Raw genomic sequence first — 26010 nt, 5'->3', positions numbered from 1 at the left:
TGGTTGATGTTATGGTGTTACGGTGTTGCTCTCATGGTGTGACGGTGGTTGATGTTATGGTGTTACTGTGTTGCTCTCATGGTGTGACGGTGGTTGATGTTATGGTGTTACTGTGTTGCTCTCATGGTGTGACGGTGGTTGATGTTATGGTGTTACTGTGTTGCTCTCATGGTGTGACGGTGGTTGATGTTATGGTGTTACTGTGTTGCTCTCATGGTGTGACGGTGGTTGATGTTATGGTGTTACTGTGTTGCAGGTAAACATGTCAGAGGGGTATTTTTACTTTTATACTTGGTATTTCAGAGCCTGTACTTTTCCACTTTCCCAAGAAGTTGAATCAGTCCTCCCATCTGGGATCAATAAAGTACTATAGCTTATCATATCTTATTTCTTAGAAGATTAGATAGTACTTAAAGGGCCCCTATTTTACCACCAGGTGTGAGTGTGATTGGCCATTATAAGTCCTTAAAAAATCTTCCATGCCCTGTGACATAGTGACATCACAAGTGGAGGACAGCCCCCCTTGACATGTCACTTTGTTATAGGGGAGGACAGATTTTGAAATGGCTTGTAAAATAGGGGCACTTGAATTAATCCCAGATAAGAAATGTACAGAAATTCTGTAGTTAGTTATATTATTGTTAAGTCCGCTCTTCCCACTTGGAGCACCAGGGTTGGGTTTAGGGTTCAGCTCCATATGAAGCAGAAATTCCAGTTCAGTCCACTAATGTAAATCTTAAAAAAAACAACAAGGGGCCCGTAGCATAGATCTCTTCTCCATCATACCCACCTTCCACTCTACGTGGTAATCAACTTTCTATTGTTAAACAGGTTGGGACTGTCATGCTGATTTATTTGTATAAATACAGACTGGCTGCAGATGATAAAAACCTGTTTTGTCATATCCTGCCGCTGGATTGGTGCCATTTCCTCAAGGCATGCCCTTTCAATATGAAACACTTATGGCCCTGTTGCTCTCATGGTGTTATGCTGTTTTTTTCATGGTGTTACTCTGACGCTGTTATAGTGTTACTGTGTTGCTGTAATGGTGTTAAAGTGTTACTCGGTTGCTGTTATAGTGTAACTCTGTTGCTGTTATAGTGTTACTGTGTTGCTGTTATAGTGTAACTGTGTTGCTGTAATGGTGCTACTAAGTTGCTGTAAGTGTTACTCTGCTGCTGTTATACTGTTACTGTGTTGCTGTAATGGTGTTAAAGTGTTACTCGGTTACTGTTATAGTGTTACTGTGTTGCTGTTATAGTGTTACTGTGTTGCTATTACACGGTTACTGTATTGCTGTAATGGTTTTACTCTGTTGTTGTCAATGGCGGTTCTACACAGGGGCCTACGGGGGCCAGTGTACCTTTAGACAGGTCCCTGCCCCCCTCTGTGCCCCCCCCCCCCGTGCTGACCAAATAATTTTTTTTTGATTTTACTGATTTTACGGAACTAATGCGATGCATCTTTCTACACGGGTAAATTGAGGGGCGCACCCAAACAACGTGCTGCTGCTGCTCGGTAAATGAGAGCTCAGCGACTCTTGGAGAAAGGAGCCACGATTTCTCCTGTTGCAAGAGTCGAAGCTAAGCAAAATGATTTCATTTCGTAAGTGACTTGTTGTTCTTGCACATCACCGTGTTACTGTTGTTCCTCACACTGATGATGAAATTAAGTTTGTTAATGTCTGGTCTCGATATATGTAGAAACTTAATCATATAAACTCATCGAGGCAGAAGCGAGAATCCAAATGTCAGTATCCTTGCTAGGACTAGGATAAAAAATGTTGTGATGTTAACCACGTATTTTCATCCGTTTTGGCTGCTGCATTGTGATAACAAATACATTTGCGTAAAGAGTAGTAGGCTATCTGGCTGTGTTAAGTAGGGAGGGATGGTTATGCAACAAAATCGTTTTCTTTCTTCTAATAGCAGCTATATTAAAGGAGGGAAGAACAGTAGAAAAGGGAAGTTTCCTTTGAGTTCTTTAGACTGTGCAAGATTGCTGTAACGCTTGTACAAAAAAAAAAATTCATATGATTTTGATGATTTAGGGTATAAGCTCCATCAATTCAAGATAGCATGAAAGCAAAATACAGACTGGTGAAGTTTAAAACATTTGTACAAAATAAATGTATAATAATTTTTAGCCTTTTTTTTTTGTGCCCCTCTGGTTAAACACTGGCCCCTCCTTGGCCCCCCAAGTAAAATGTAGAACCGCCAATGGTTGTTGTTAAAGTGTTACTGTCTTGCTTTTAAATGGTTACGCTGTTGTTGTTGTTAGTTTAACTGTGTTGCTGTTAAAGTGTTACGCTGTTGCTGTTGGTGTAACTCTGTTGCTGTTATACTCTGTTGCTGTTATAGTGTTACTGTGTTGCTATTATACTGTCGCTGTGTTTCTGTAATGGTTTTACTCTGTTGTTCTTAAAGCGTTATTGTGTTGCTGTTAAAGTGTTAGTGTGTTGCTGTTAAAGTGTTACGCTGTTGCTGTTATAACTCTGTTGCTGTTATATCTCTGTTGCTGTTATAACTCTGTTGCTGTTATAGTGTAACTGTTGCTGTTATAGTGTTACTGTGTTGCTGTTACTGTGTTGCTGTAATGGTGTTAGTCTGTTGTTGTTAGTGTTTCTGTGTTGCTGTTAAGGTGTTACGCTGTTGCTGTTATAGTGTAACTATGTTGCTGTTATAGTGTTACTTACATTCTTTTTTTTCTTTCTTTCTTTCTTTAAATCTTCTTTATTCTTTATTTAGTTATCTATCTAAATCTCTTTATTTCCATTACTGTCGGACGATGCCCTCTAGTTTTCATGCCTTGGCATGAATTGGGATCAGGCCATTCGATTGTCTAATCAGTTTTTCTCAGGGCATTTCAGCAGTCAAGTAAGTCTATAGCCTGTTCCCTTACTTGCATTGTTCAGTGGGCACCTTATTCCTTCTAGTGGCAGCTGGTGTTACAGACACCTTTATTTTGAATTGTTACACTGCAGAGACACTGTAGTATCCGTAATAACGATTGATGCAGTGCATCTTTATTGCACATTGCACTTACGTAGGCCTACTCTGCAAAAAGGGTATTTTGTAAACCTTTTTGTGTTTGTTTCATTTTCCCGATGCTTGAGGAAGGAACCCGAACTTTTCGTTAACATGTGGCCTCGGGTATTTGAGTCATCCGTTTATTTGAGGAGTATTTGGCAAGCTGGACATGGTAGATTTTCATCGCAAGCAGAACAGTAGTACAACACGTCTTCTATAGACGAGCTAAGTGTTTTGAGGCTCATGATAACAGAATCCAGACGCTCTCGCCCAGTCTCGACACGGCGTGCGCGCGCGTCGTCGGAAGCGCGCTTCGTGTGTGAGTGGTGGTCCGCTTCCGCTTTGTTTAGAGGCAGGCCGGTGATTTTCCACTGCTGTGTGTTGGTCCCCCCTTTTTACAATTCTTATAAATTAAAACTACCCTCCCGCCGCCTTTAGTCGCTCACACAACCGTCAACGGGAACTGACACACGAAGAGACACGCACGTATTTAAAGGAGATACAAAACGGAGAATTTAAGCAGCAATCATCTAACAGGTAACGGAACATCCGAAACACATCTTAGATGGAGTTTTGTCTCTAAGAAGGTCAGGCTTTTTGCCCGGGGGAGAGTGAATAAACAAGGATCATATCTGGGATATTTGCTTTCCCTCCACCAGTCTATTGTCAGTAGCCTACCTGGATTAACGGGCGTTTTAATTAATTTCAGTGAATTCGAGATTGGAGACGTTTTGTGCTTGGCTGCTGTCAGTATTTAAATGGAAACATTTTTTTGTGCCATGTTTCCGTTGAAAACCTGATCAGAGCTGGGGCGAGACATCGGGGAGATTCTTCTTTATTCTAGCGATGTGGGCTTTATTGTGAAACACCGCCCCGGCCCTAGACGCGCTGCGAGGCTGCGTGCGTCGGCCGCACGGCTCATCCAAGGCTGGTTAAATGTTGGATTCAAGCAGATCGATTGTTCTTCCGTTATGGCTGGCCTGTTACCAACTGCCTGTTTTTTTCTTCTTAATTAAGCTCGCACTCCTCTCCGCACTGTGCGGTTACTGTCAAGTGATTTCGCGGTGGCCAGGACTCTCTCCTTAACAGCCTCCAAGTAGATAATAGGATTCGTCTCATAAAGCCATGCCGCGGTGTTTTTTTTTTTTTTTTACACATCCGTGTTTAATTTGACGATGGCATTTTTTTCATTTCCACCAGCAACGTCCTTACATGGCGTTCATTTGTCTGTTCGTCACACTTCAGGCCTCTTATCGTCGTGCGCGGATACAAGATGAAGCTGACTCGCCGCGTGCTCTTTATCAAAAATCCTAAATAAATTTGAGAGAGCATTTCGCCATGTAGCCCAACCGCGTTGGGAACTGTGGAAAGTGAATCTGTTTGATGTAAGCGTAAAATAGTTTGTTGTATCTTTAGTTCACACACTCTGTGTGCGTATGTTTGTGTGTTTGTGTGGCTGCGTTTGTTCGTGCGTGCGCGCGCGCGCGCGTGCTATTATGAGCAAATCGTCTTGTGGGCCAACAAGGAAGGTCTCGTTGCTGTGAAGACAGCCGTTATTATTTTTTATTTTTTGTTCGTTTTCCTCTGGTACCACGTTGCCACAGGAGGAAGCTAAACGCAGCTTTTGTCTGTGGGATGTGTGCCTGCCTGGGGAAGCGTGTCTTAATGATTCCGATTGGTGGTTGGAATTAGTTGTCAAAGTAATGATGTGTGTGTGTGTGTGTGTGTGTGTGTGTGTGTGTGTGTGTGTGTGTGTGTGTGTGTGTGTGTGTGTGTGTGTGTGTGTGTGTGTGTGTGTGTGTGTGCGCCTTATGGGTATATGGTTTAGCATGCATATGTTTGTGTGCCATGTATTTCCCATAATGCCGTTCCCCTCAAGGACACTTGAGGTGAACATCGTTCCACCCTGATTGTCACCTTGTGGTGCCAATTTACTCTCTCTCTCTCGCACACGCATGCATCAATGCATGCATGACCACACATTTGCACACACATACACAGACGCACCCCTTTTTTTCTTCTGTGGATATATTTGTGTGTGTTGTCTTATATCTTAATTATGATTAACGATGAATCGCCATGCGTGAATAATCTTTAATGATCAGAAGATTAGTTCACAAAACTATGTTTTTCTCTGTGTTTCTCTCTTCCTCTATCTTTATATTAGGTGTCCTCTGACTCTATCTCTTCCCAACTACCGGGGTCAGTGGGGGGTCTTCTGGAAAGCTTTCACTTGATACAGGCTAATTGAACCTATAGACGACTAGGTACAGACAACTACTTAGTTACGGTATTGTTGGGTATGAAAATTATTTTGAAATAGTAATAGCATTCTTGTTGTTCAGTAAACTCGACACTATTATCATACATTGGTTACTAACTACTAGTATACTACCCAGTGACAGTAGTTTGACAGTGCTTTTTGTTTTCACGTGGGATGTTTAAGTCTGTGGTTTTGAAGAGGTAGTTTATCTTTCACCTGAGCCAGTCAATGTTATCAGTAGAGGGACTACCTTGTTGGGGTGGTGTATGTTGTTTTTTGTGTGCATCTGTTGTGTGGGTCAAGGTCTCGAAAGGAAATCGAACAGAAAGACCTGATAAGCTGAAAGATTGCTACTGTTTCAGTGTGAGACACAACCATATCTCTTTTATCTCTGTAAAAGTAAGACAAACGCTCACCATTACATTCAAAGCCCTTTTTTCATAGATGTGTTCTGTTCGGTTCATTGACGGTTCTAAACCCCAAAAACAAGATGGACGTGAACACAAAGGTCAATTGTGGTCCTTTTGTGTTTTTTGGAATGTTTGCTCGATTGTTCCGATGCAAACCGAACCAAAATGGAGGTTCTGGTTCTTTGGTGTTTTTGGCAAATCACCAAATGAAGCTGTTATAACATTAAAGGGGTCATATTATGATTATTTGGTTTAACCCTTTGCTTAAGTGTGTTATATATCCTTTTATTTTTATTTTGCTTAGCTAAAAAAATCAAAGCCGGAGCTAGGGGGAGTTTATCGCTCTCTTGAAAATCACCATGTCGAGAAGATTCTGTACTAAAATTCCCTTTGCATTAGGGCTTTGACTTTTGCCCAAAAATCATATTCGAAGTTTGTTTGTTTATTAATATTAATATTTGAATATATTCGAATATTTATTAATAATATTTTGACCATTAAATGCCTTCAGTAAGACCTGTGGACTGGGCTTTGCGAGGTTTGCTTACCGGCGTTGCTATGGTTACTGGTTTTGCGTGTTCCAACGGTTTATTAGGTTTCCAATAAATCGCTGTCTAATCAATACTTCATTCACTGCCACTTCCGTGGTCATTACAATATTATGAATAGACTACGTCGGGTTCTCCGACGTCTCTCCCTCTTGGCCTACCCATAACAGGTTCGAATATTAAGGGCTGCCTAATATTCGTTAGAATTTTGATTTATTTTTTGATATTCGAATTATATTCGAATAACGAAGTTCGGAGTCAAAGCCCTACTTTGCATGGACTTCATGAAGAAGAGGATGTGAAGAACTGGATACCTTTCATTTTCAGCACTATTCCACCGCGCTCCAGCATTGCCTAAACCTCGATTTTCACATCGTTTCATCTTTACAGACCAACACTTTGTTGGCTCAACTTGGAGCTTCAGGATCACAACCTGACTGTAAGTATGCTTTGTTAGTTAGGTGAGTGCTGCAAGCAGCTGTCAACCATTGTTATTATTAGGCTTTGTTAGGGGTGTGACGAGATCTCGTGCCACGAGATCTCGCGAGATTAAACTCAACGATATTACCCGTCGCATTAAAAATCTGTCTTGCGAGATTTGTGAGCTATCCAAACTTCTATTTGTGGCCTGTAGGGGCAGTAATGCACCTTTGCTACGTCTAGCCCGCCAGAACCTAACGAAGGAGAAGGAAAAGAAGAAGAGGAGGAGAAGGAGGGGAAGCAGGGGAAGCAGCCATAGGCAGTCAGAATGACGTCGGAAAATACCCGTATTACCGTCGAAGATGCCCCCGCCACTTTTAAATCATTTGTTTGGCAGCATTTTGGGTACCCGGCGGAAATTATGAATGGCAGTAGAGTGACTGATAAGACACGGACAATACCAAGTTGTCAGTGACATACTTGGTCAGACTCTGTTTGCACTATTTGCACTCTGTATTGACGGAGTAGAACTTTGATTTGGTTTTGCAGATAATATTGTTCGCACTTGAAAAAAATATAATTATTTAATTTAATTTATTGTACTTCAACTTTTATAAATTTTAGTTTTAGTTTCAATTTAATGCATGTAAATAGTTATAATAAAACATTTCAAAATGCATGTGCAACTCGGTTAAATAAAAGTCTGTTGTTCCAGTCATATATTTTGTCATTGTAGTTTTCTTAAAATCTCGTCTCGTCTCGTTCTCGCGAACCGAATATCGTGTGTATTACAGACACATGCTCAAAGCGTTAGACCAATCACCACAGAGTAGGCGAGCAGACCAATCAACGCAGACTGGGCTTTTAAGAAAAAAAAAAAGAAGCTTTTAAAGCCTGATCACATTGCCAGGGTCATCTCTGGCTGGGCCGCAAACACAGCATTGCTGTGTTCGTTGACCCAATCCCACTTCACACTCCCCTCCCTTTGTGGTTTAGTGTCAATACTCAAAGTGTCAGAGTTCAAGGCAGCCTTCAGGTGAACCCGAGCCAGGGTGCAAGCAAGGTTCAGTCTCTGAGCCTCTATCTCGAGTCTGACCTCAAGCACATAAATAAAAGTATCTCGTCCGAACCAAGCAAGAAACACAGCTTATGGCTGATTATAAGAGGTTGCCATTGTCTCTCACCCTTTCTGGCAAACTCTTGCTGTATGTGTGTGTGTGCGTTTGTGTCTTTCTGTCCCTCTCTCTCTCTCTCTTTCTGTCTCTAAAGCCAATAAAGCTTTATTGAGAAAAAAACAGACTTTAAATAATTATTTAAAAGTTGCTAATATGATGCAGAATACGATGATGATGCTGATGATGAGGAACTGAAATGTCTATAAAGGTTAATAAAGATAATATAGAGGACAAAATAGTTGAGGAATGAGAGGAAGAAAAGGCAGATGGGAGAGAGAGAGAGAGAGAGAGAGAGAGAGAGAGAGAGAGAGAGAGAGAGAGAGAGAGAGAGAGAGAGAGAGAGAGAGAGAGAGAGAGAGAGAGAGAGAGAGAGAGAGAGAGAGAGAGAGAGAGTAGAAGGAGTGTACAGAGGGCAAGAAGAAAGACGAGAAGGAGACAGAGAGAGAGAAAGAGAAGAGCATTTCAATAGACCTTGCAGCTCAGTGGAAATGTACATGGTCTTTAAATAGGCTGCCATGTTATATAAGTGGTCTGGGGTGTGTGTGTGTGTGTGTGTGTGTGTGTGTGCGCGTGTGTGTGTGTATATATTATGTGTTTCTGGACAGGATCAGAATTTGTAAAGCCCAGAATCTGGTACAGTGATCATGTGCGCACACACACACGCATGCACACACACACGCACACGCACACACACACAAGGAACAATGGTGCTCTATGTTTCATGGTGAGGTGAGGTGTTGCTGGGCGAGGTTGCAGGTTTCCATGGTAACTGGTGTCTCTCTCTCTCCTGGTCTCTTTACTAGTATCTCTTTGTCTCTGTCCCTCCTTCTGTCTCTCTGTCTCTCTCACTCATTCTCTATCTCTCTTCTTGTCTCTCTTTAGCCATTTACAAAACTGTTATGTGTCCGCACTAAACCTCAGCCCAGGGTCAACAGTTGGCAGAACTATGAGCACTGCCCCAGCTGTACTCTCCTCTCGCTATCTGTATCTATTGTACATGGATCAGTGCTGAGCGTTCCTTCTCAAGGTTATCATAGTCGTCTTGTCCCTCGGTGTCTGTTTATGGCATTTAGGTCAGACTGTTGTTCAATTTATTTCAATGTGGTTATTCTGTGAAGCCGACGACGTCATCGTGATAAAGGGTGAATGGATATATAAAGTGGACTTAGACCAGACGTTGGTTTTGCAAGCAGCGTTATCTTACAAAGGGGGATTTTATTAGAGTTTGGTGTTTTTCCACATCAGTACAAGCAGCCACAGTGTTCTACTGCTAGAGGCTGGGAGCGGGCCAATACAACCACAGTGTTGTACTGGTGAACCATGGAATCTACTAACCAGTGCAACCACAGTCTTCTGCTGGTGGTGTCTGGAAGTTGCTCGGTACGACCAAAGCTATAATACCGGTGGACACTGGGAGCTGCCTTGTCCAACCAGTCTTCTGCTGGTGGACACACAGAACAAGCCACAAACCTTACCTTATCTCAACAATATACAACCCTTGTACCTTCAAAAACCAAGAGACTTACAGTTACCCCTCAATTAGCTGAATGCTCAATCTAAACTTGATAGGAAACTGTCTAACCCCATCTTGGGGATGATGGGTAGAGGGATGAGTGTCGCTTCAGAATAACTAGCTCTTCTTCCTCTGTGGTGCAGGCCCTTTTCTTCTGTGGTGGTTTGTTTATGTGTTGCATAGCGCCCTCTCTGTGTTCCTCATCAACATGTCAGTGTTTCCTCTGCCAAGATGGCTCCCTAGACCGGAAATACCTTGAACCTGCACAAACACACATGATCATACACACATTCGCACACTTGGTTGGGTGGGTTTACTTGGCCTGTGTGTTTGTGTCTGTATGTGTCTGTATGATTGTGTGTGTATGTGTACGTGTGTGTGTATGTCCGAGGGTGAGTGTCTGGAAACATTGGGTGAAAGCAGACAGAGGTGTTAACGCTGGGAAAACAAGAAGACAGAGTGTTAGGCACATGGTGAGACCTGCCGATGACACACAGGTGTGTATTTGTGTGTGTGTGTGGGTGTGTGTGTGTGTGTGGGTGTGGGTGTGTGTGTGGGTGTGTGTGTGTGTGTGTCAAAGAGAGATTGAGAGAAAGAGATAGCAACTAGAAAGAGATATGAAGGAGTTATTTTCAGACAACCTAACTAAGATAACATCCCGTTATTTGATCTCCAGCACACTGTTCATAACCCTCATCTGTGTATATATTCATATAATATAACAAATATTTCATCACACAATATGAATACCACATGATGCAGCATAGACTGTGTGGCTGTCGACAGCCTTGATCAACGGACTCTGTTTGGTTTCACTTGGGCCCACTGGGGCCATTTCTCAGTCGGGACATTCTTCACGCATCTCGAGAGACCGCACCGTTCCCCACCCCTTGACTCCACTCGCTCACTGACGTCATCGCGCTCCGGTTCACAGGCCATCGTTGTCATGGTTACGTCAGCGTGTCGTGTCTGAGCCACTGCCCATTACATCACATCACAGAGGAGGGCACGGCGTCTGCGCGACGTGCAGCATGAAGGATGAGGTGTAATATAATGTGTTGGTGCAGTCGTTGAAGCCAGGATCCATGATTAATGTACATTCAGTAAATGTGCCAATTTGCTATTTAGCCATTTAGCAGGCACTGCTAAATGACTTCCAGTGGGTAGAGATACAGGTCGTTAACCCCGCTGGTAGGGCTTAGAGCCTCTTGCTCAAGGTTTCCTTCTACTGGTAGACTGTGGACATGGGGGGCTTCTTCTTCTAGGGGTCAACTTCTACCAGAAGAAGCTAGATGGATGAATTGATGAATGATGTTTGATGATGGCTGTACGGATGAAGGATTTTTGATGATGGATGGATGGATGGATGGATGGATGGATGGATGGATGGACATGTGGCTGTATCCCCCTAGAGTACACCACCCCATCTGGGTATCTGGGACTCAGTTCTTCTGTCTGTGTGTCTGTTCCTCAGCATGGCTCAGAAGGAAAAGCTCCAGTGTCTGAAGGACTTCCATAAGGACACGCTGAAGCCCTCCCCAGGCAAGAGTCCCGGGACCCGGCCCGAGGATGAGGCTGAGGGCAACCATCCCGCGAGGGAGAAGTGGGCCAGCAAGCTGGACTTTGTCCTGTCCGTCGCTGGCGGCTTCGTGGGTTTAGGGAACGTCTGGCGTTTCCCATACCTCTGCTACAAGAACGGTGGAGGTAAGGCCCTTGGTCGTGGAGGGATGTTCAGTAGCAAGGGGTGTTTTAAGATAAACTGTTGATTATTGATGAACCTGAATTGCATCCAACACTCCCTCCCTCCCCCCCTATCTCCCCCTCTCTCCCTAGGAGCCTTCCTGATCCCCTACTTCATCTTCCTGTTTGGCGGAGGTCTGCCGGTGTTCTTCCTGGAGGTGGCCCTGGGACAGTTCACCTCAGAGGGAGGGATCACCTGCTGGGAGAAGCTCTGTCCCATCTTTACCGGTACCTCCTTCTTATTCTCTCCTCCTAGTTCCTGCTTTATAGACTCTGTTCCTAGTTCACTCCTTTATATACTCTCCTGCTAGTATCTTCACAGACTCTTTGCCTGGTTCAGTTTTAGGTTGTGACCTATGGTAGCTTCATATGGGATGCTAAATGCTATGTGCTATTTATACTCGAAAATGCACACATATTAACACACACACACACACATACACACACACACACACACACACACACACACACACACACACACACACACACACACACACACACACACACACACCTGCACAATACACACCTGCACACACTAACATCTCACAAAGGCCCCCGAGACACTCTGCTGGTGTACAGACTGTGCCAAATGAATGGTTGCTACGGCAACCGCACGGCAACATATCAGAGAGAGAGCAAAAGAGATGAGGCAGAGATCTAGAGAGAAATCTAGAGAGAGAGAGAGAGAGAGAGAGAGAGAGAGAGAGAGAGAGAGAGAGAGAGAGAGAGAGAGAGAGAGAGAGAGAGAGAGAGAGAGAGAGAGAGAGAGAGAGAGAGAGAGAGAGAGAGAGAGAGAGAGAGAGAGAGAGAGAGAGAATGGAGTGGGGGGAGAGATTGGGGTGGAGATGAGGGGGGGGGGGGGGTAGAGGCTGATAAGATTTAGATTTTCTGAAGGAATTTGGTAAAACAAGAGGTCATAGAAATGGAAGTGATGATTAAGACAGAGATCTGGAGGAGGTGAGAAAGGAAAGAGGAAAATACACATTCATAATGACGATAACACCATAAACAACAACTGCTTTGCCAACAACTAAACTATGCTTTAGGTAACAATTGAGAATTGTAAAGAGAACAAACGCAATATGAAAATAAGCGACCCAAAACATCCTGTCCCTCCTTCTTACATTTCTCCACCAAGGATAGGTGTTTCAATCATAAAGCCCCTCAGTGTTTGACAGGCTAGATGGATTCCCAGAGGGGTTCCCACAAGATAAGACGGGAAGCGTTGGTTAGGAATGAGCTAGGAGCAGTCTGAGTCTTATATTCAAATTGTCTCATTCAAAGGCAGGCACAGCAAATGTGTTTGTGTGTGTGTGTGTGTGTGTGTGTGTGTGGGGGGGGGGGGGGGGGAGTGTGTGTTTGTGCATTTGTGGGTGGATGATGTCTCTTGAATGGATTAACTCTGAATTACAGGATTATTAACCTGCCTCTTATCTTCCCTGCTTCCTGCATTAAGCCACAGGACAGATATTATTTGCATAGAGGATGTGTGTGTGTGTGTTTGTGTCCTTAAGACAAGCACGTATACAACTAATAAATAATTAATTAATCATATAAAAGAATGTAGTCTGAATAATACAATCCCCAAATATAATATTACTAACTGGCAGTAGGTCACCTGAGGCCAGCAGTTTGGTGAAGGAAGTGACATCATGGAGTCAGGCAAATCTGTTTGTTTTGATCAGCGCTGTACCATGTGATCAGGAGAGACAGAGAGAGAGAGAGAGAGAGAGGTGAGAGAGAGGAAGGAGATATATGGCGCATTTCCACTGCAGGGTGCGGAACGGATCGGATCGCAAAGGTGCGGGTCGGATCGCGTTTCCACCGCCAAAAGTGGGCGTGACCCGGACTTTGCCGTACCCGTTCCGACCCCATTCTAGGGGACTCCCTCCGTTGCGGTACCCAAAACGAGACCAGACGCCTGAAAGGGTACCCTGGAATTCTAGCTACACCCCCCCTCCGTTGATTGGTCGACAGAATCGTCACTTCCGGGTGACGCGGGGATAAAAACAAACAAACAGTAGCCTCAAGGTATTATTCTTTACAATTAACATGTCGCGTAAAAAGCTTGCTTGGGCGAACAAGGAGGTGGAGACGTTCGTCTGCATTCTTGCGGAGGAAGACGTTGTTTACATTGTTTACGTAGCTGCCGCGGCGATTGACATCCGGCCTACCACCAAGGTACTGTCGGCAGTGGAAACGCGACCTCGGAACTGAGCTGGGCTATACTGCCCCCTCCCCTACCGCACCTTTGCGATCCGATCCGTTCCGCACCCTGCAGTGGAAATGGGGCAATAGAGAGCGCAAGACAGAGAGAGAGACAGAGTGAGAATTATGTGTGTGTGGGTTTGTATATATTTAAATCTGCAAATATGGTGTGGCCATTGTAAAACGGCAGTGAACCAAATATCAGACACCAACTAACTCACTTTTTATAACCATATATGGTATTCCATATATGGTCCCGTGTGCATCTGTGTGCAGGAATCGGCTACGCGTCCATGGTGATCGTCTCTCTGCTCAACATCTACTACATCGTGATCCTGGCCTGGGGGCTCTATTACCTGATCCAGGTACGCACCAACACCAGGGCTGCTCCCAGTATGGTCCACCTCGTCCCATTTACCCTCACCATTTCATATTGCTGTCTCACATTAGAATGTGGTTCTCTACAGAGTGCACTGCTCCATGCCCACAATGCACCGTAAAAGATGCACTTGCTTCCGCACTATGTATCCCATGAAGCATAGCGTTAATCATTTCCATTTCATTTCTGATTCATCCGCTAGCGAGCGCCGGCACACACAGGTTCTATTCTTGCGATGCCAGACGGGCTGGGGGGGGGGGGGGGGGGGGGGGGGCAATTACGGCAATGTTCCCCCGCCGAAGGAATCGCTGGCACAAACGTCATTAGGCCAGACGGCTCCAGTGGATCTGAGAGTTACGGGGATGTGATCTGAAAGCCTTAGGAGTTAATTAGTGATAGTGGGATCGCCTGCCGCTTAGGATGGGTGTCAAATTGGATTAGCACCCAACTCTGTGTTCTTATAGGTCGATGGATCTCAGCCCAATGCTGTGTCCGCCCCCTGATCTGTTCAGTGTGTCTCTCCTTTGTGTTTGAACACATTGTTAAAACTTGCCTCTTTTAGTGGAAAATATTTATGTTACATTATAACATTACAATGAGAAGTCAACCCGCGCTTTAACCCCACTGTCAGCAATATTGCAGTAGTATACACTTGCTTATACTAGTAACATACTAGACAGAAGTGTGTGCGATGTCTGTGATGATACTGACCTTTATCTGGGATAATTGGATGCAGGCCTTATTTTTATGTTTTATCTGTCTCGCTCCCCCTCTGTCCCCTCTTCTCTCTCTCTCTCTCTCTCTCTCTCTCTCTATATCTCTCTTTCTCCCGCTCGATATGTCTCTCTCTCTCTCTCTCTCTCATCTCTCTCTCTCTCTCTCTCTCTCTCTCTCTCTCTCTCTCTCTCTCTCTCTCTCTCTCTCTCTCTCTCTCTCTCTCTCTCTCTCTCTCTCTCTCTCTCTCTCTCTCCTTCCTTCCATCGCTCTCTCACCCTCGGTGTCTCTCTCTCTCCCTCTTTCTCCAGTGCTTCCAGCCGGAGCTGCCCTGGGCCAAGTGTAACCAGCCCTGGAACACGCCTCGCTGCATAGAGGACAAGTTCCGTGCAAACAAGAGCTTCTGGTTGACCGCCAACATCACCAACTTCAAAAACTTCACCTCCCCCGTCACCGAGTTCTGGGAGTGAGTCCTCTCTCACACATGCACGATACACCTATGTAGTATATATTTATATATATATATATATATATATATATATATATATATATATATATATATATATGTATATATATATATATATATATATATATATATATATATATATATATATATATATATATATGTATATATATGTATATATATATATAGATACACACATTCCAACCCAGACACAGAACCGGAAACACATTCACACACATGCACGCACACAAACTCCAATACATACAGTATATGTTTAGGTACACATTCAAACACCGACACACAGACATACACATGCACACATGTGTATCTCTACATATATATAGATATGTATAGATAAACACATTCAAACACAGACACACACACACACACACTCTCTCAAAATAAGTGCTTTTAAAAAAATAAGAAAATTAAAACAAAAACAAAATGAGAAAAGTTTTTTTTGCAAGAAAATATATTGAATGTTTATGAATTCAAAAACACATATATATATTTAAAAATGTCACCCAATTATAAAGGTCAGATTGGTATGATAAAGCAATAATTTATAATTCTGCATTATTTAGAGAAATAACAGCTCTGGGGTAGAAACTGTTTTTTAGCCTGTTAAGTGTTAAGTGTACTATTATGTGTGTGTATATATATATATATATATATATATATATGTGTGTTTGTGTCAGGGTATTAAGTGTGTATATATTTATATGCCTATTCAGTGTGTTTGTTAAGTTTCTTTATATGTATATTCCTAATCGATAAGTGTACGTGTGTGTGTATGTTGTCGTGGCAACTTCTCTATCAGAGTTTGCGTCTAAGACAGATGAGATATTTAGATGCAAAAAGCACACAATACTGTTGACAGTTAGTTGTTATATATATTTGTAAAAAAGTACGAACAAAGATACATCACAACATCATCAATAAACAATAAAAACGGGCGTACATTACAATAATCTGAGGCCTCAGATGGGAGTTCTCCGTGCGTGGTACTTCATATACTAAAGGCACGCTTGGAAAAAGTCCACTGAGTAGCTAAAGTCAGGAGCTTTTATACACTTAGATCGGATCCTTGAGGGCAGTTGGCCCCAATAAACCAAAAACCTTTGTTAACCAGATGTTAATCTATTGATTGAAGTTTCTTCAGAGGTTAAGAAGGTGGTTGAGGCTGTTCCTTATCACCCTTTGCTTCTCTACGCTCCCCAGGGGGTCAAGTCAAACACTAAGAATTATATATTTAGAAGACCTTGCAGAATAGCAAGATTCCAAGAACGGAAAGTGAAACCAGATTACATCACATGAAACACTAAGGAATTACATTTTATAAGACCTTGAACATAACATGTAGATTTTCCATCACAATGTGTGCGTGCGTGTCAGTGTCGGTGTTCCAGACACAACATGCTTGGTATCTCTATTGGGCGCGAGGACTTGTGGTGTGTTTAGTGTATTAAGTGTCTTGGTGTGTGTGTGTGTTCCAGACACAACGTGCTTGGTATCTCCGATGGTATCGATGACATTGGGCCCGTCAAGTGGGATCTGGCTCTGTGTCTGCTGGCCGTCTGGGTCATCTGCTTCTTCTGCATCTGGAAGGGAGTCAAGTCCACCGGAAAGGTACCACACCTGCAGCTGTGTGTGTTTGTGTATGTGTGTGTGTGTGTGTGTGTGTGTGGGTGTGTATGTGTGTGTTTGTATGTGTGCGCGTGTGTGTGGGTGTGTGCGTGTGTGTGTTGATGTGTGTGTGTGTGGGACTTTGGGAGTTTACATGTGTTTGTGTTTATCATTGTGTAATCGCACATGTGTTTCCGATTCAGAATACTTTCTCAATCCGGGGGGAAATTGTTATATCACGATTACTCTGCTCGAAATAGATCAGGCTTGTGTGAAATTATGGAAAAATGTACACATGTACACAAACATACAGAAAATATACATCATACAATATACATAACACAACTTTTTCTGGATAAAATGTTTGTTTTACTCATTTTCTCAAAGACAATGAAACAAAAAAAAACAACACAAAACGGCCACAACAACAACTACAACAAAACAATATACTACTATGAAGTGGCCCATGGGTATGTATTGCCCATGAAATATTCAATATTTAAATTGTTGACATATTGCACATTTATTCAAACAACATTTAAGTCGGTAAGGTGAAAAGTCCAAAGTATGTGTGTGGTTGTGTGTGTGTCTGTGTGTGTGTGTGTGTGTGTTGACACAGTTGTAAATATTTGAATAGTTGTAGGTTATAGGCATGATTTTCCAAGGAGGGAAAAGAGAACATGTGTTGTTATTCCCTTAGTTCTCACAGTTGTCATAAAATAGAGGCTAGTTTAGAAATCTAAGATGAGTGGTGTTTTAAGATAGAACCACTGTATCGAACCACCCATGTGTCGACATTGTAGTTGGATCTCGATCATTGTTATAGGTCTGGTTTCAACGTTATGACATGGCAGGTGATATCCTATAGTTGGTGATCTCATCCCATGTCAAATGACCATTTTGTGACCTTGGAACTGAGAAGACAATGGTCATGTACACAATCCTGAGAAACATCCTCTCCCACCTGTGGATGTGTATTTTTAGCTTGCTCCCAGTTGGTATAACTGTGTAGTTAGTTGCCGAGAAATGGACCTGCAAACAAACAAGCAACCAGTTCCGATCCCAACGCCATCAAGTAGTCCACCCACAAAGGGTGGGTTGTGGAGTTCACTGAAGCCCAAAGGGGTCATTCAAGAGAAGGAATTTGTGAATCTTACACAAAACCTTTTACAAGCCCACATCGATGATTTCTTTGGTTTGATTGATGCTGTCTGGCTGCTCTACAGTGCAGTGATGTTTCAGCTGAAAGGGCAAACGTGTAAATACTCTAAAGCCAAATCTCTATTTGTTGGTGTGTGGGGTCGTGTGTGTATGTTTGTACGTTTACGGACAACACATTTTAAAGAAATATAAGAAGGACTTCTACGTTGCCTCAAACATTCAACTCTGAATACTGTGTTGATAATTATACATCGACAACTTTATTTACATTTAGTAATTTCAAATGTTTTACTGTGTACAATATTTCGTCCCAATATATCTTCCAAACACATGAAAGCTTTATGTCTGTATAATGCTTAATATCTCTTTATCCTCTACAGGTTGTGTACGTCACGGCTACATTTCCCTTCATCATGCTTATTGTGTTGTTGATTCGCGGTGTGACGTTGCCGGGGGCCTCTGCAGGGATCAAGTTCTACCTGTACCCCAACCTGGAACGACTCAAGGACCCCGAGGTAGGCGTTCATGTGCAAGCCTGCTACCCGGTACAGCAACTGTATGCACATTTGTGAGGTGGAGGTGACAGTTTGCTTGGAGTGGATTTGATCGTCCTTTTTATCCCTGTGTTTGACGTAGGTCTGGATCGACGCCGGCACACAGATCTTCTTCTCCTATGCCATTTGTCTGGGGGCGATGACCTCGCTGGGAAGCTACAATAAGTACAAGTACAACTGCTACAGGTAAGAAAGATCACACATGAGGACATCTACCTACGGCCTTTTTAAGCTACTGCTTTGTGATTTTGAATGATACTTAGCATCTTGGCTTTTTATGGAAAACAGCCTGAAAGTCAGTTTGCCTTTAGAATCTGACATAATGATATAATTATATGATGTTTATAACATTTGACAGATTTGACATATTAAAATAATGTATCTAAATGATCAATTATACCTTAACTTTAACAGAATGACTCTCACATTTGAGGAATAAAAACCCTTTGACTTGAGCCTGTGGTCTCCTGTGTGTGAACCAGGGACTGCATGTTGCTGGGGGCCTTGAACAGCGGGACCAGCTTTGTGTCCGGCTTCGCTATCTTCTCCGTCCTGGGCTTCATGGCTCAGGAACAGCAGGTGGACATAGCTGACGTGGCTGAATCAGGTACCAGGGCTCCTTGTTTAAACCTCAGCAGGTTCACTGCAAATACAACGATATATCAAAGACCCTTAAAAACACTTTTATCTCAAATCTGGATGTTTTCGGGTTTTCTGTGTTATATAAGTAGTTATATAATCTGTAAAACAAATGCATGCATGAGGTATGAAGAAGGAGTGGACTAAGGTTTCCCCTTCAAAATGGAATCAGAGGTCGGTTGACCTTAGAGAAGACTTAGATTAAAATTCTCATATCTGGAGACCAACAGACTCAAACTTAGTTTCTTAGAAGGTTCAGATCCTCGTTCTTCTTGTGGTCTAAACTTTGGTCTGGAAACAACAACATTGACCCATTCTCCTCTCTCTCTCTTATCAATCCAATCCTCTGCTCCCATCTCTCTTTCTCCTCCCTCTCCTCCTCCGTCTCCTCCTTCTGCTCCTCCCCCTCTGCAGGTCCTGGACTGGCCTTCATAGCCTACCCTAAGGCTGTGAGCATGATGCCGATGCCCACCTTCTGGGCAATCCTATTCTTCATCATGCTACTGCTGCTAGGCCTTGACAGCCAGGTGTGTGTTGCACCTACACACACATACACCCCCCCACACACACACAAACAAGCACAAACACGGTTACATAAAGTATCTCTTGAGCAAGAGATACTTTATGTATCAATGTAAAAGTATTATGTATATGTATAATTATCTCTTGAACAAGAGATACTTTATGTGGTTGATATGAATTTTCGAGTCGCAATGATACAATCACACCTAATCATACCTTACACACGTAGGCACACTCACACACATTCACACACACACACACACACACACACACACACACACACACACACACACACACACACACACACACACACACACACACACACACACACACACACACACACACACACACAAACACACACACAAAAACGCACCCATGTACGCATGCACCTGACCTATCTCTTCCTATCTCTCCCCCTGGCTAGTTTGTGGAGGTGGAAGGGCAGATCACGTCGCTGGTGGATCTGTATCCGTCCTTCCTAAGGAAGGGTTATCGCAGGGAGGTGTTCATCGCCATTGTCTGCTTCATCAGCTACCTGCTGGGCCTCACCATGGTCACAAAGGTAAAACCCCCACCTACACATCACGAAGGTCCTCATTGGCTGATGCTGATGTTCATTTAAACTCATTTCAACATTATATGGGTTTTGTTCTGTTCACATTTGACTGATTTATGATCCTCTACATACAATATGGTTTATTTCATTACATTTCTTTGAGATTTCATTTTGTGGAAATATACTACACAGCATGTTTTGCTAATTCAGGCTGTATATATGTTTACAAGCCTTTAAAACAGCCTGTCCAATTTGCATAACACAAGCGATGGTTGTACAGAACGGACAGCACACGGGCCGGACGGGCAGTGTTGGGCAGCCCGCCCTGTCCGGACACTCTCCTAACACTGAAAAACTGTTGGGAAAATGACACGCTAAACATCTCTGGGGTTCTGCCGGGTCCCTGAACGACCGCCTCATCCGTTCCTCTAAATCGGTCGCTTAGTGCAGGGGAATGGAAGGTTGGCGGTGTCCCTCAGGGAACTATCTTTGGTTCCCAAAGGTTGTTAAATATAAAACTGCTAAAAATATAAGAACAGGTCAGATCTAATGGTATAGTTCTATGAAGCTTATCATTTATACCATTTATTCCACTGAAGTAGTTTGCAAGCTCACTCAAATAATTGAAATGATAATTCTGTTGAAGTCATGGGGACGTCTGCCCGTGAGATATTCTAGTCACTGCTTGTGAACTTAGACAACTATTTAGCTATTTTTGGAATTTGCCGTTGTTTTTAGAAACAGTCATCTGAAAAAAAGTTGTGTGGTTATCAGACGTTCTCGGAGGGGAAGTTAAACATCTATTTATACCATGCTGCCATGGGAAGACCTCCTCCTATCCCTCGGGGTGATTCATGGAAAGAACAAATCGCCGCTCCTCCGACTATCTGTTATTCTGTCGTCTTCCTTGTTCCCCTCATTTATATTCTGTGTGTCACATGTCTGTTTTTCCCTCCCACTGTCTTTATGTCTGTCCAAGCTAGTTATGTCTCCTCTAACCCTCTCTCATTCCCTCCCTCCACTCCTTTCTTCATACATGTCCCCCACAATTAATCCTGTCTCTCCAATTCTCTCCGTCCCGATCCACTAATGTCTCTCTCCTTCATGCCTTCTCTCTCCATCCCTCTGATATTCCGTCTTTCTATCTGTCCCCCCTGCTCCTTTTCCCAGTTTCTGCATGCGAAAAGTGAGAAAAACAGTGAAACAATAGAAGTTAAGAATCTGTGCATCAGAATATTCACAGCCGTCTATAATAGTACAGATCCTCTGTTACGCTCTGCTCATCGCTCTCTCAAGCCAAGACGTATTCTTATCTGGTCTTGACCTTTATGCACATTACTATTCATCCCTCCTCTCTCTCTCTCTCTCTCTCTCTCTCTCTCTCTCTCTCTCTCTCTCTCTCTCTCCTTGCCGTTCCCATGGCAACTCCTCCTTATTAAGGCGATGGCCTGGTTCATTTTTAGGACTTTCAGATTCCCACAGAGACACCGAAGAGTTCTCACACTGACAGTCTGACACACACACACACACACACACACACACACACACACACACACACACACACACACACACACACACACACACACACACACACACACACACACACACACACTGAGGCCCCCTCACGTGCACCATATGTCCACATATGGTAATCTCTCCCTCTTTCTTGCTGTACTTGGGGCTACGTGTGTGCTCCAGCTAACCCTCTGCCTGTATTTCTTGTTGTTTTTGTGTGCAGGGTGGCATGTATGTGTTCCAGCTGTTTGACTACTATGCAGCCAGCGGCGTGTGTCTCCTGTGGGTAGCATTCTTTGAATGTATTGCCGTAGCCTGGGTTTATGGTAAGTCGGTTCTCCAAACACACACTCCCAGGTGGAGCTATCTGGCTGAAACACATAGCATTATACACCCATACACAAAAATAGCTAGCTATGATATGTAACTTGGCCCTAATATAGCCAAACTAGGTGGAGATGTATCACATAGCTTTAGCAACAATGCATGCATCACAGACTGAGCTAGCTAGTGATGTAATTTAGGTCTAGCACCAACACATTACGTTCGCTGCTGTGCTACAGTTTCTGTAATTTTCCGCATGATTGTTCCGCAGGCGCAGATAATTTCTACGATGCGATTGAGGACATGATTGGCTACAGACCGAATCCTTGGATGAAATGGAGTTGGACTATTATCACACCCGCTCTGTGCATAGTAAGTAGAAAAAATATATATGTAACAAACAATACATTATTACAGATTGTAGTGCGCTGTTAAGAGAAAGAACCCAAACATATACAGTAGCTGATGTGTTTACCAAAGTAAATATTCAAATATGTAAACATGCAAATCTTTAAAGATGCAAATCTGTGTTCTCTCTAGGCCATCTTTGTCTTTTCATTGGTCAAATACAAGCCATTGACCTACAACAAGGTGTACGAGTATCCTGATTGGTCCATCGGACTGGGCTGGACTCTTGCCCTGGCCTCAATGATCTGCATCCCCATGGTGGTTGTCATCAAGATCCTCCAATCAGATGGGCCTCTCATAGAGGTGGGTGGAGCTCACGCTGAACCGGGAAGCTCAGAGGGAATGTTATACAATGAATTGTAGTTGTAGTAAATTGTAATGTAGCTAACTGAATATTTTATCACAAACAAAGGAAGTTTAAACATTCTAATTATGTTTGCCAATTTAGAAGTGTAACAGTAATTGAAAAATATTTAATGTACCTCTCTTTATTCATCCACCTCTCCTGCTGTTTCTCTTCCCCCTCCTCCTCCTCTTCCTCCTCCTCTTCCAACTCCTCCTCCTCCTCCTCCCCTTCCCTCTCCCCCTCCTGCTCCCCAGAGGATCAAGGCGGTTGCGGCCCCCGTGCGTGGCGGGGCCAGCTCTCGCCCCGCAGGTCACCGTGGCATTATGGACGGGCCCTTCACCCTGGACCCCAACGGGAACAAGGGCCTGCTGCTGAAGGCCCCAACCCACACCATCGTAGAAACCGTGATCTGAGGAGGGGAGGCACTGCCGCTCTGTGAGCCCGCTCGCCTCCCCCCTTAACCACCCCAACCCCCCCCCTGCTCTGTTCTGCTAGTTAGCTTCCTGTTTGTCTATCTGTGTGTCTGGTGGACTGAAAAGGGTTTTGGAAAAGAAAAAGAAAAAAGATAAAAAGATTAAGTCCCATTCCCACTCCAGGAGGAGTGCTTTTAAAGGTGTTAGGGATTTCCCTGTGTTGCTTGTTTCTTATAAAGACCCGGTCTCGGTGTGCCATGATAACTATGGGACGGTTGCAAAGGCCGGACAGTCAAATGTAGAGGTGATTGGCGAAATACACCAGCTAGTTTGGAGAAGGGCAACGACCCATCGTATCTGTAGCTGAGGATGGGTCGTTTTCACCTTCAAAACTTCAAATATATATATATATATATATATATGTATGTATATATATATATATATATATACATACATATATATATGCTACCTTGTTGTTGTTCCCAACTGTGAACTGCTCCTCTATTTATTCCCCCCCAAAACAGCTGCCTGCTTCTTGAGACAGCCTGGAAGTGGAGTCACTGCCAAGCAAGCCAGGCTCGGGCTCGTGCCCGTGTGGTGGGTTGCCAATTTTACAATCGCTTCCTCCTTTAAATAGAAAGAGAAAATAATGGGGGAGGGGTTTGCGTAAACCACAACTATCACTGCCATTGAAAACGCACCTCTGTAGTGGGAGGGGAGGGGAGGGGAGGGGGGTAACCTTTGACCCTGTGAGGTGAACCAGGGTTGGGTAAAAAAAAAAAAAAGCACCTTGCGAGAAACAAATGTCACCAGGAGGATGAGGAGGAGTAAGGAGTACCTGAAGGCATTTGAATGGTGGCGTCCGAAACCCTTGACGTCTGTCGTCTGTGGCGTAATGTACATTTAGTAGTTAAACTCTCTATCTATCTTTACCTCTCTGTCCGTCCCTTCGACCGTTTTAGAGCAGTCTCCAGTACTTTAGCTCCAGACTTCAGTTTTCTACAAAGGAAGGTTATTTACATTTGTTATTTCTGTCGATGTTTCTAATGTTTTTTTTTTTTTATTATAAAGACTATTGTAACATGAACTCTTAATGAAAGTTGCTGTAGTGGGAAATAGGAAACATGCTTTAGCGTCAGTTAAATAATATACACTATCATACATCAAACGAATTTTAAACTTTAATCTACTGAGGTAAACATATATATATATATATATATATATATATATATGTTGATATATCCTGCACTAGTACTGCACTAGTACTGCAATAATACTCCAGAAACCTTTAATAGTAAGACATAAAAATGTGTGTAGCATTGCAGTGCACTACTTTCTTCCCATAGTACCTTATATCTTTGAAACAAAAAAATCGTAACAATTAGCAAAACTCTGTGACATCGCGTATATTTACCTCTGCGCTCCAAAATCTTGCTTTAAAGAAATGCTCAGAAAATAAGTACAACCAATTATCTATTATTTTTCATTGTTACCAAGCCAACCAAACCATAATTTAGACCAGTCACCCCACCAGCTTTGTGGCGTTATTTATGGTATGAGCTAATGCTAATATCAAGCTTATACTATTCAAAGGATGTATTTCCAAACGTTAATGCACCGGCGGCTTCCACCCAGTTACACTTTGACCTCTTAACTGAAAAGTTATCTGATGGGAAATCAGAGAGAAATCGCCCAGATTTTCTTCTCAGCCCTGCTGGTCAACTGGGTGTCTAAATTCCAAATGTCTGAATAATAATAATCCTGTTTACAGCTCATTAACCCAAAGTTTTTCAGGTTCATATATTTCTTGTGTTCATGGAACAATGCGGTCATATAACATGCTGGAATTGGGGATCACTAAATATGTTTTCTCTTAGATGATCATGTAGGTATCTTTCGAGACAGAACTCAGTATACTTCAAAAAGATTCCCACCTGTAATTCTTTGAAATACGTCAAAATACTTGTAAGGCAGGGGAAACTAAATAAGGACCAATTGTAATTGCAGTGTTACATTAAATTAAACATTTGATTCCCCTACTTAGATACACATCAAAATAACCCAAGAAGACAGAATTTATTGATTGTTGAAATATGGTTGTGCCGTATTTTTTGAACGTTGGAAAGATTATCACAGGAGTTCTGTGGTGCAAGCAAACATCTATTCTATGGTGCAGGCTTGGAATGACCTTACCTTATATCAATGGATTTGCTCTGAATCTATAGACCTGCCTTCCAACACTCCCGGCAGACACTGCCTGCTGAAAGCTTCCTGTTCAAACGAGATAAAACCCAAGGTTTTCAAAATAAGAGTCTTGAAGATTAAGTTACTATAAAACAGAGAGCATCACTGATGAACATGGAATGTGAAAAGTCACCCCCAGGGTAAATGTTTCAGGATGTCTTTTTTTGAGGAATAAAAAGTAGTCTCTTTTTATTATTTTTTATTTTTGGTGTTTTACGACAGTAACAGTTTATTTCTATATTTTGTTTGATTGTTTTGTCAATCACATTTGCCTTTTGTATATCAAATATAGTGTATTTGAGCCTCTTGCATTTGGAGTATCATGTACAGCTGTCAATCAAAAATGAAAAAAAAAAGCTGCGGTTTGTTACGTGCAATACTTTGTAGAAAGAGAAGTATTTTTTTCATGCAGTTTTTTTTCCAAATTGTGGTACTATCTCAAAGAATTACCTGTGAATTCTTAGACATGAGAAATTGGAAACTTTCAGGGGCCAATTTATTGAAAATGAAATGACACCACAAAATTCTGCATTTGGAAACCAATTATATCCAAAAGCGGAGCTTTTCTGTTGACATACTGTTATTCCATCTAAGCTCTTGTAATTTGAAATGCACTGAGGATAAAATAATGATTTAACATTGTCCAAATTTGTCTTGCTTTTTCAGTGTATCTGTGCATGTGTGGTGGTCTCTCTTGGGACAATGTGTGTCTGGAAGTGTGTTTTTGTCATCCTGGCCAAACCAAACAACAGTTGTTGTGTCATCAGGTTTTTACATCATAGCTATCTCTTCTGATTGGCCTAGCCTCCCCCATCTGTTTAAGCAATCTGATATCCTCCT

At 42.8% G+C, this 26010-nt stretch overlaps 1 protein-coding gene across 1 annotated transcript; it reads left to right on the top strand.

Moving 5' to 3' along the window:
• The first annotated feature begins 3364 nt into the window (after positions 1-3364).
• On the top strand, positions 3365-25812 carry LOC132470446 (sodium- and chloride-dependent taurine transporter-like). Its single transcript, XM_060069079.1, has 15 exons — positions 3365-3566; positions 10833-11062; positions 11192-11326; positions 13583-13671; positions 14711-14865; positions 16359-16491; positions 18030-18164; positions 18286-18389; positions 18686-18810; positions 19257-19369; positions 19789-19926; positions 21659-21761; positions 22031-22131; positions 22300-22470; positions 22768-25812. The coding sequence occupies exons 2-15, from the start codon at positions 10834-10836 to the stop codon at positions 22924-22926; spliced, it is 1890 nt and encodes a 629-aa protein (XP_059925062.1). The 5' UTR covers positions 3365-3566; position 10833; the 3' UTR covers positions 22927-25812.
• The last annotated feature ends 198 nt before the right edge of the window (positions 25813-26010 follow it).

This window comes from Gadus macrocephalus, chromosome 13 (genome assembly GCF_031168955.1).
Source record: "Gadus macrocephalus chromosome 13, ASM3116895v1".
Lineage (NCBI taxonomy): Eukaryota > Metazoa > Chordata > Actinopteri > Gadiformes > Gadidae > Gadus > Gadus macrocephalus.
This window is presented reverse-complemented; position numbering and strand designations above follow the sequence as displayed.

What these genes read in the sequence shown, in the direction of transcription:
- LOC132470446 (XM_060069079.1), top strand. Translation starts at nt 10,834, where the DNA reads ATGGCTCAGAAGGAAAAGCTCCAGTGTCTGAAGGACTTCCATAAGGAC. An exon ending in GGCTCTATTACCTGATCCAG is followed by an intron (nt 13,672 to 14,710) that starts GTACGCACCAAC and finishes CTCTTTCTCCAG; the next exon opens with TGCTTCCAGCCGGAGCTGCC. An exon ending in TGCTAGGCCTTGACAGCCAG is followed by an intron (nt 19,370 to 19,788) that starts GTGTGTGTTGCA and finishes CCCCCTGGCTAG; the next exon opens with TTTGTGGAGGTGGAAGGGCA.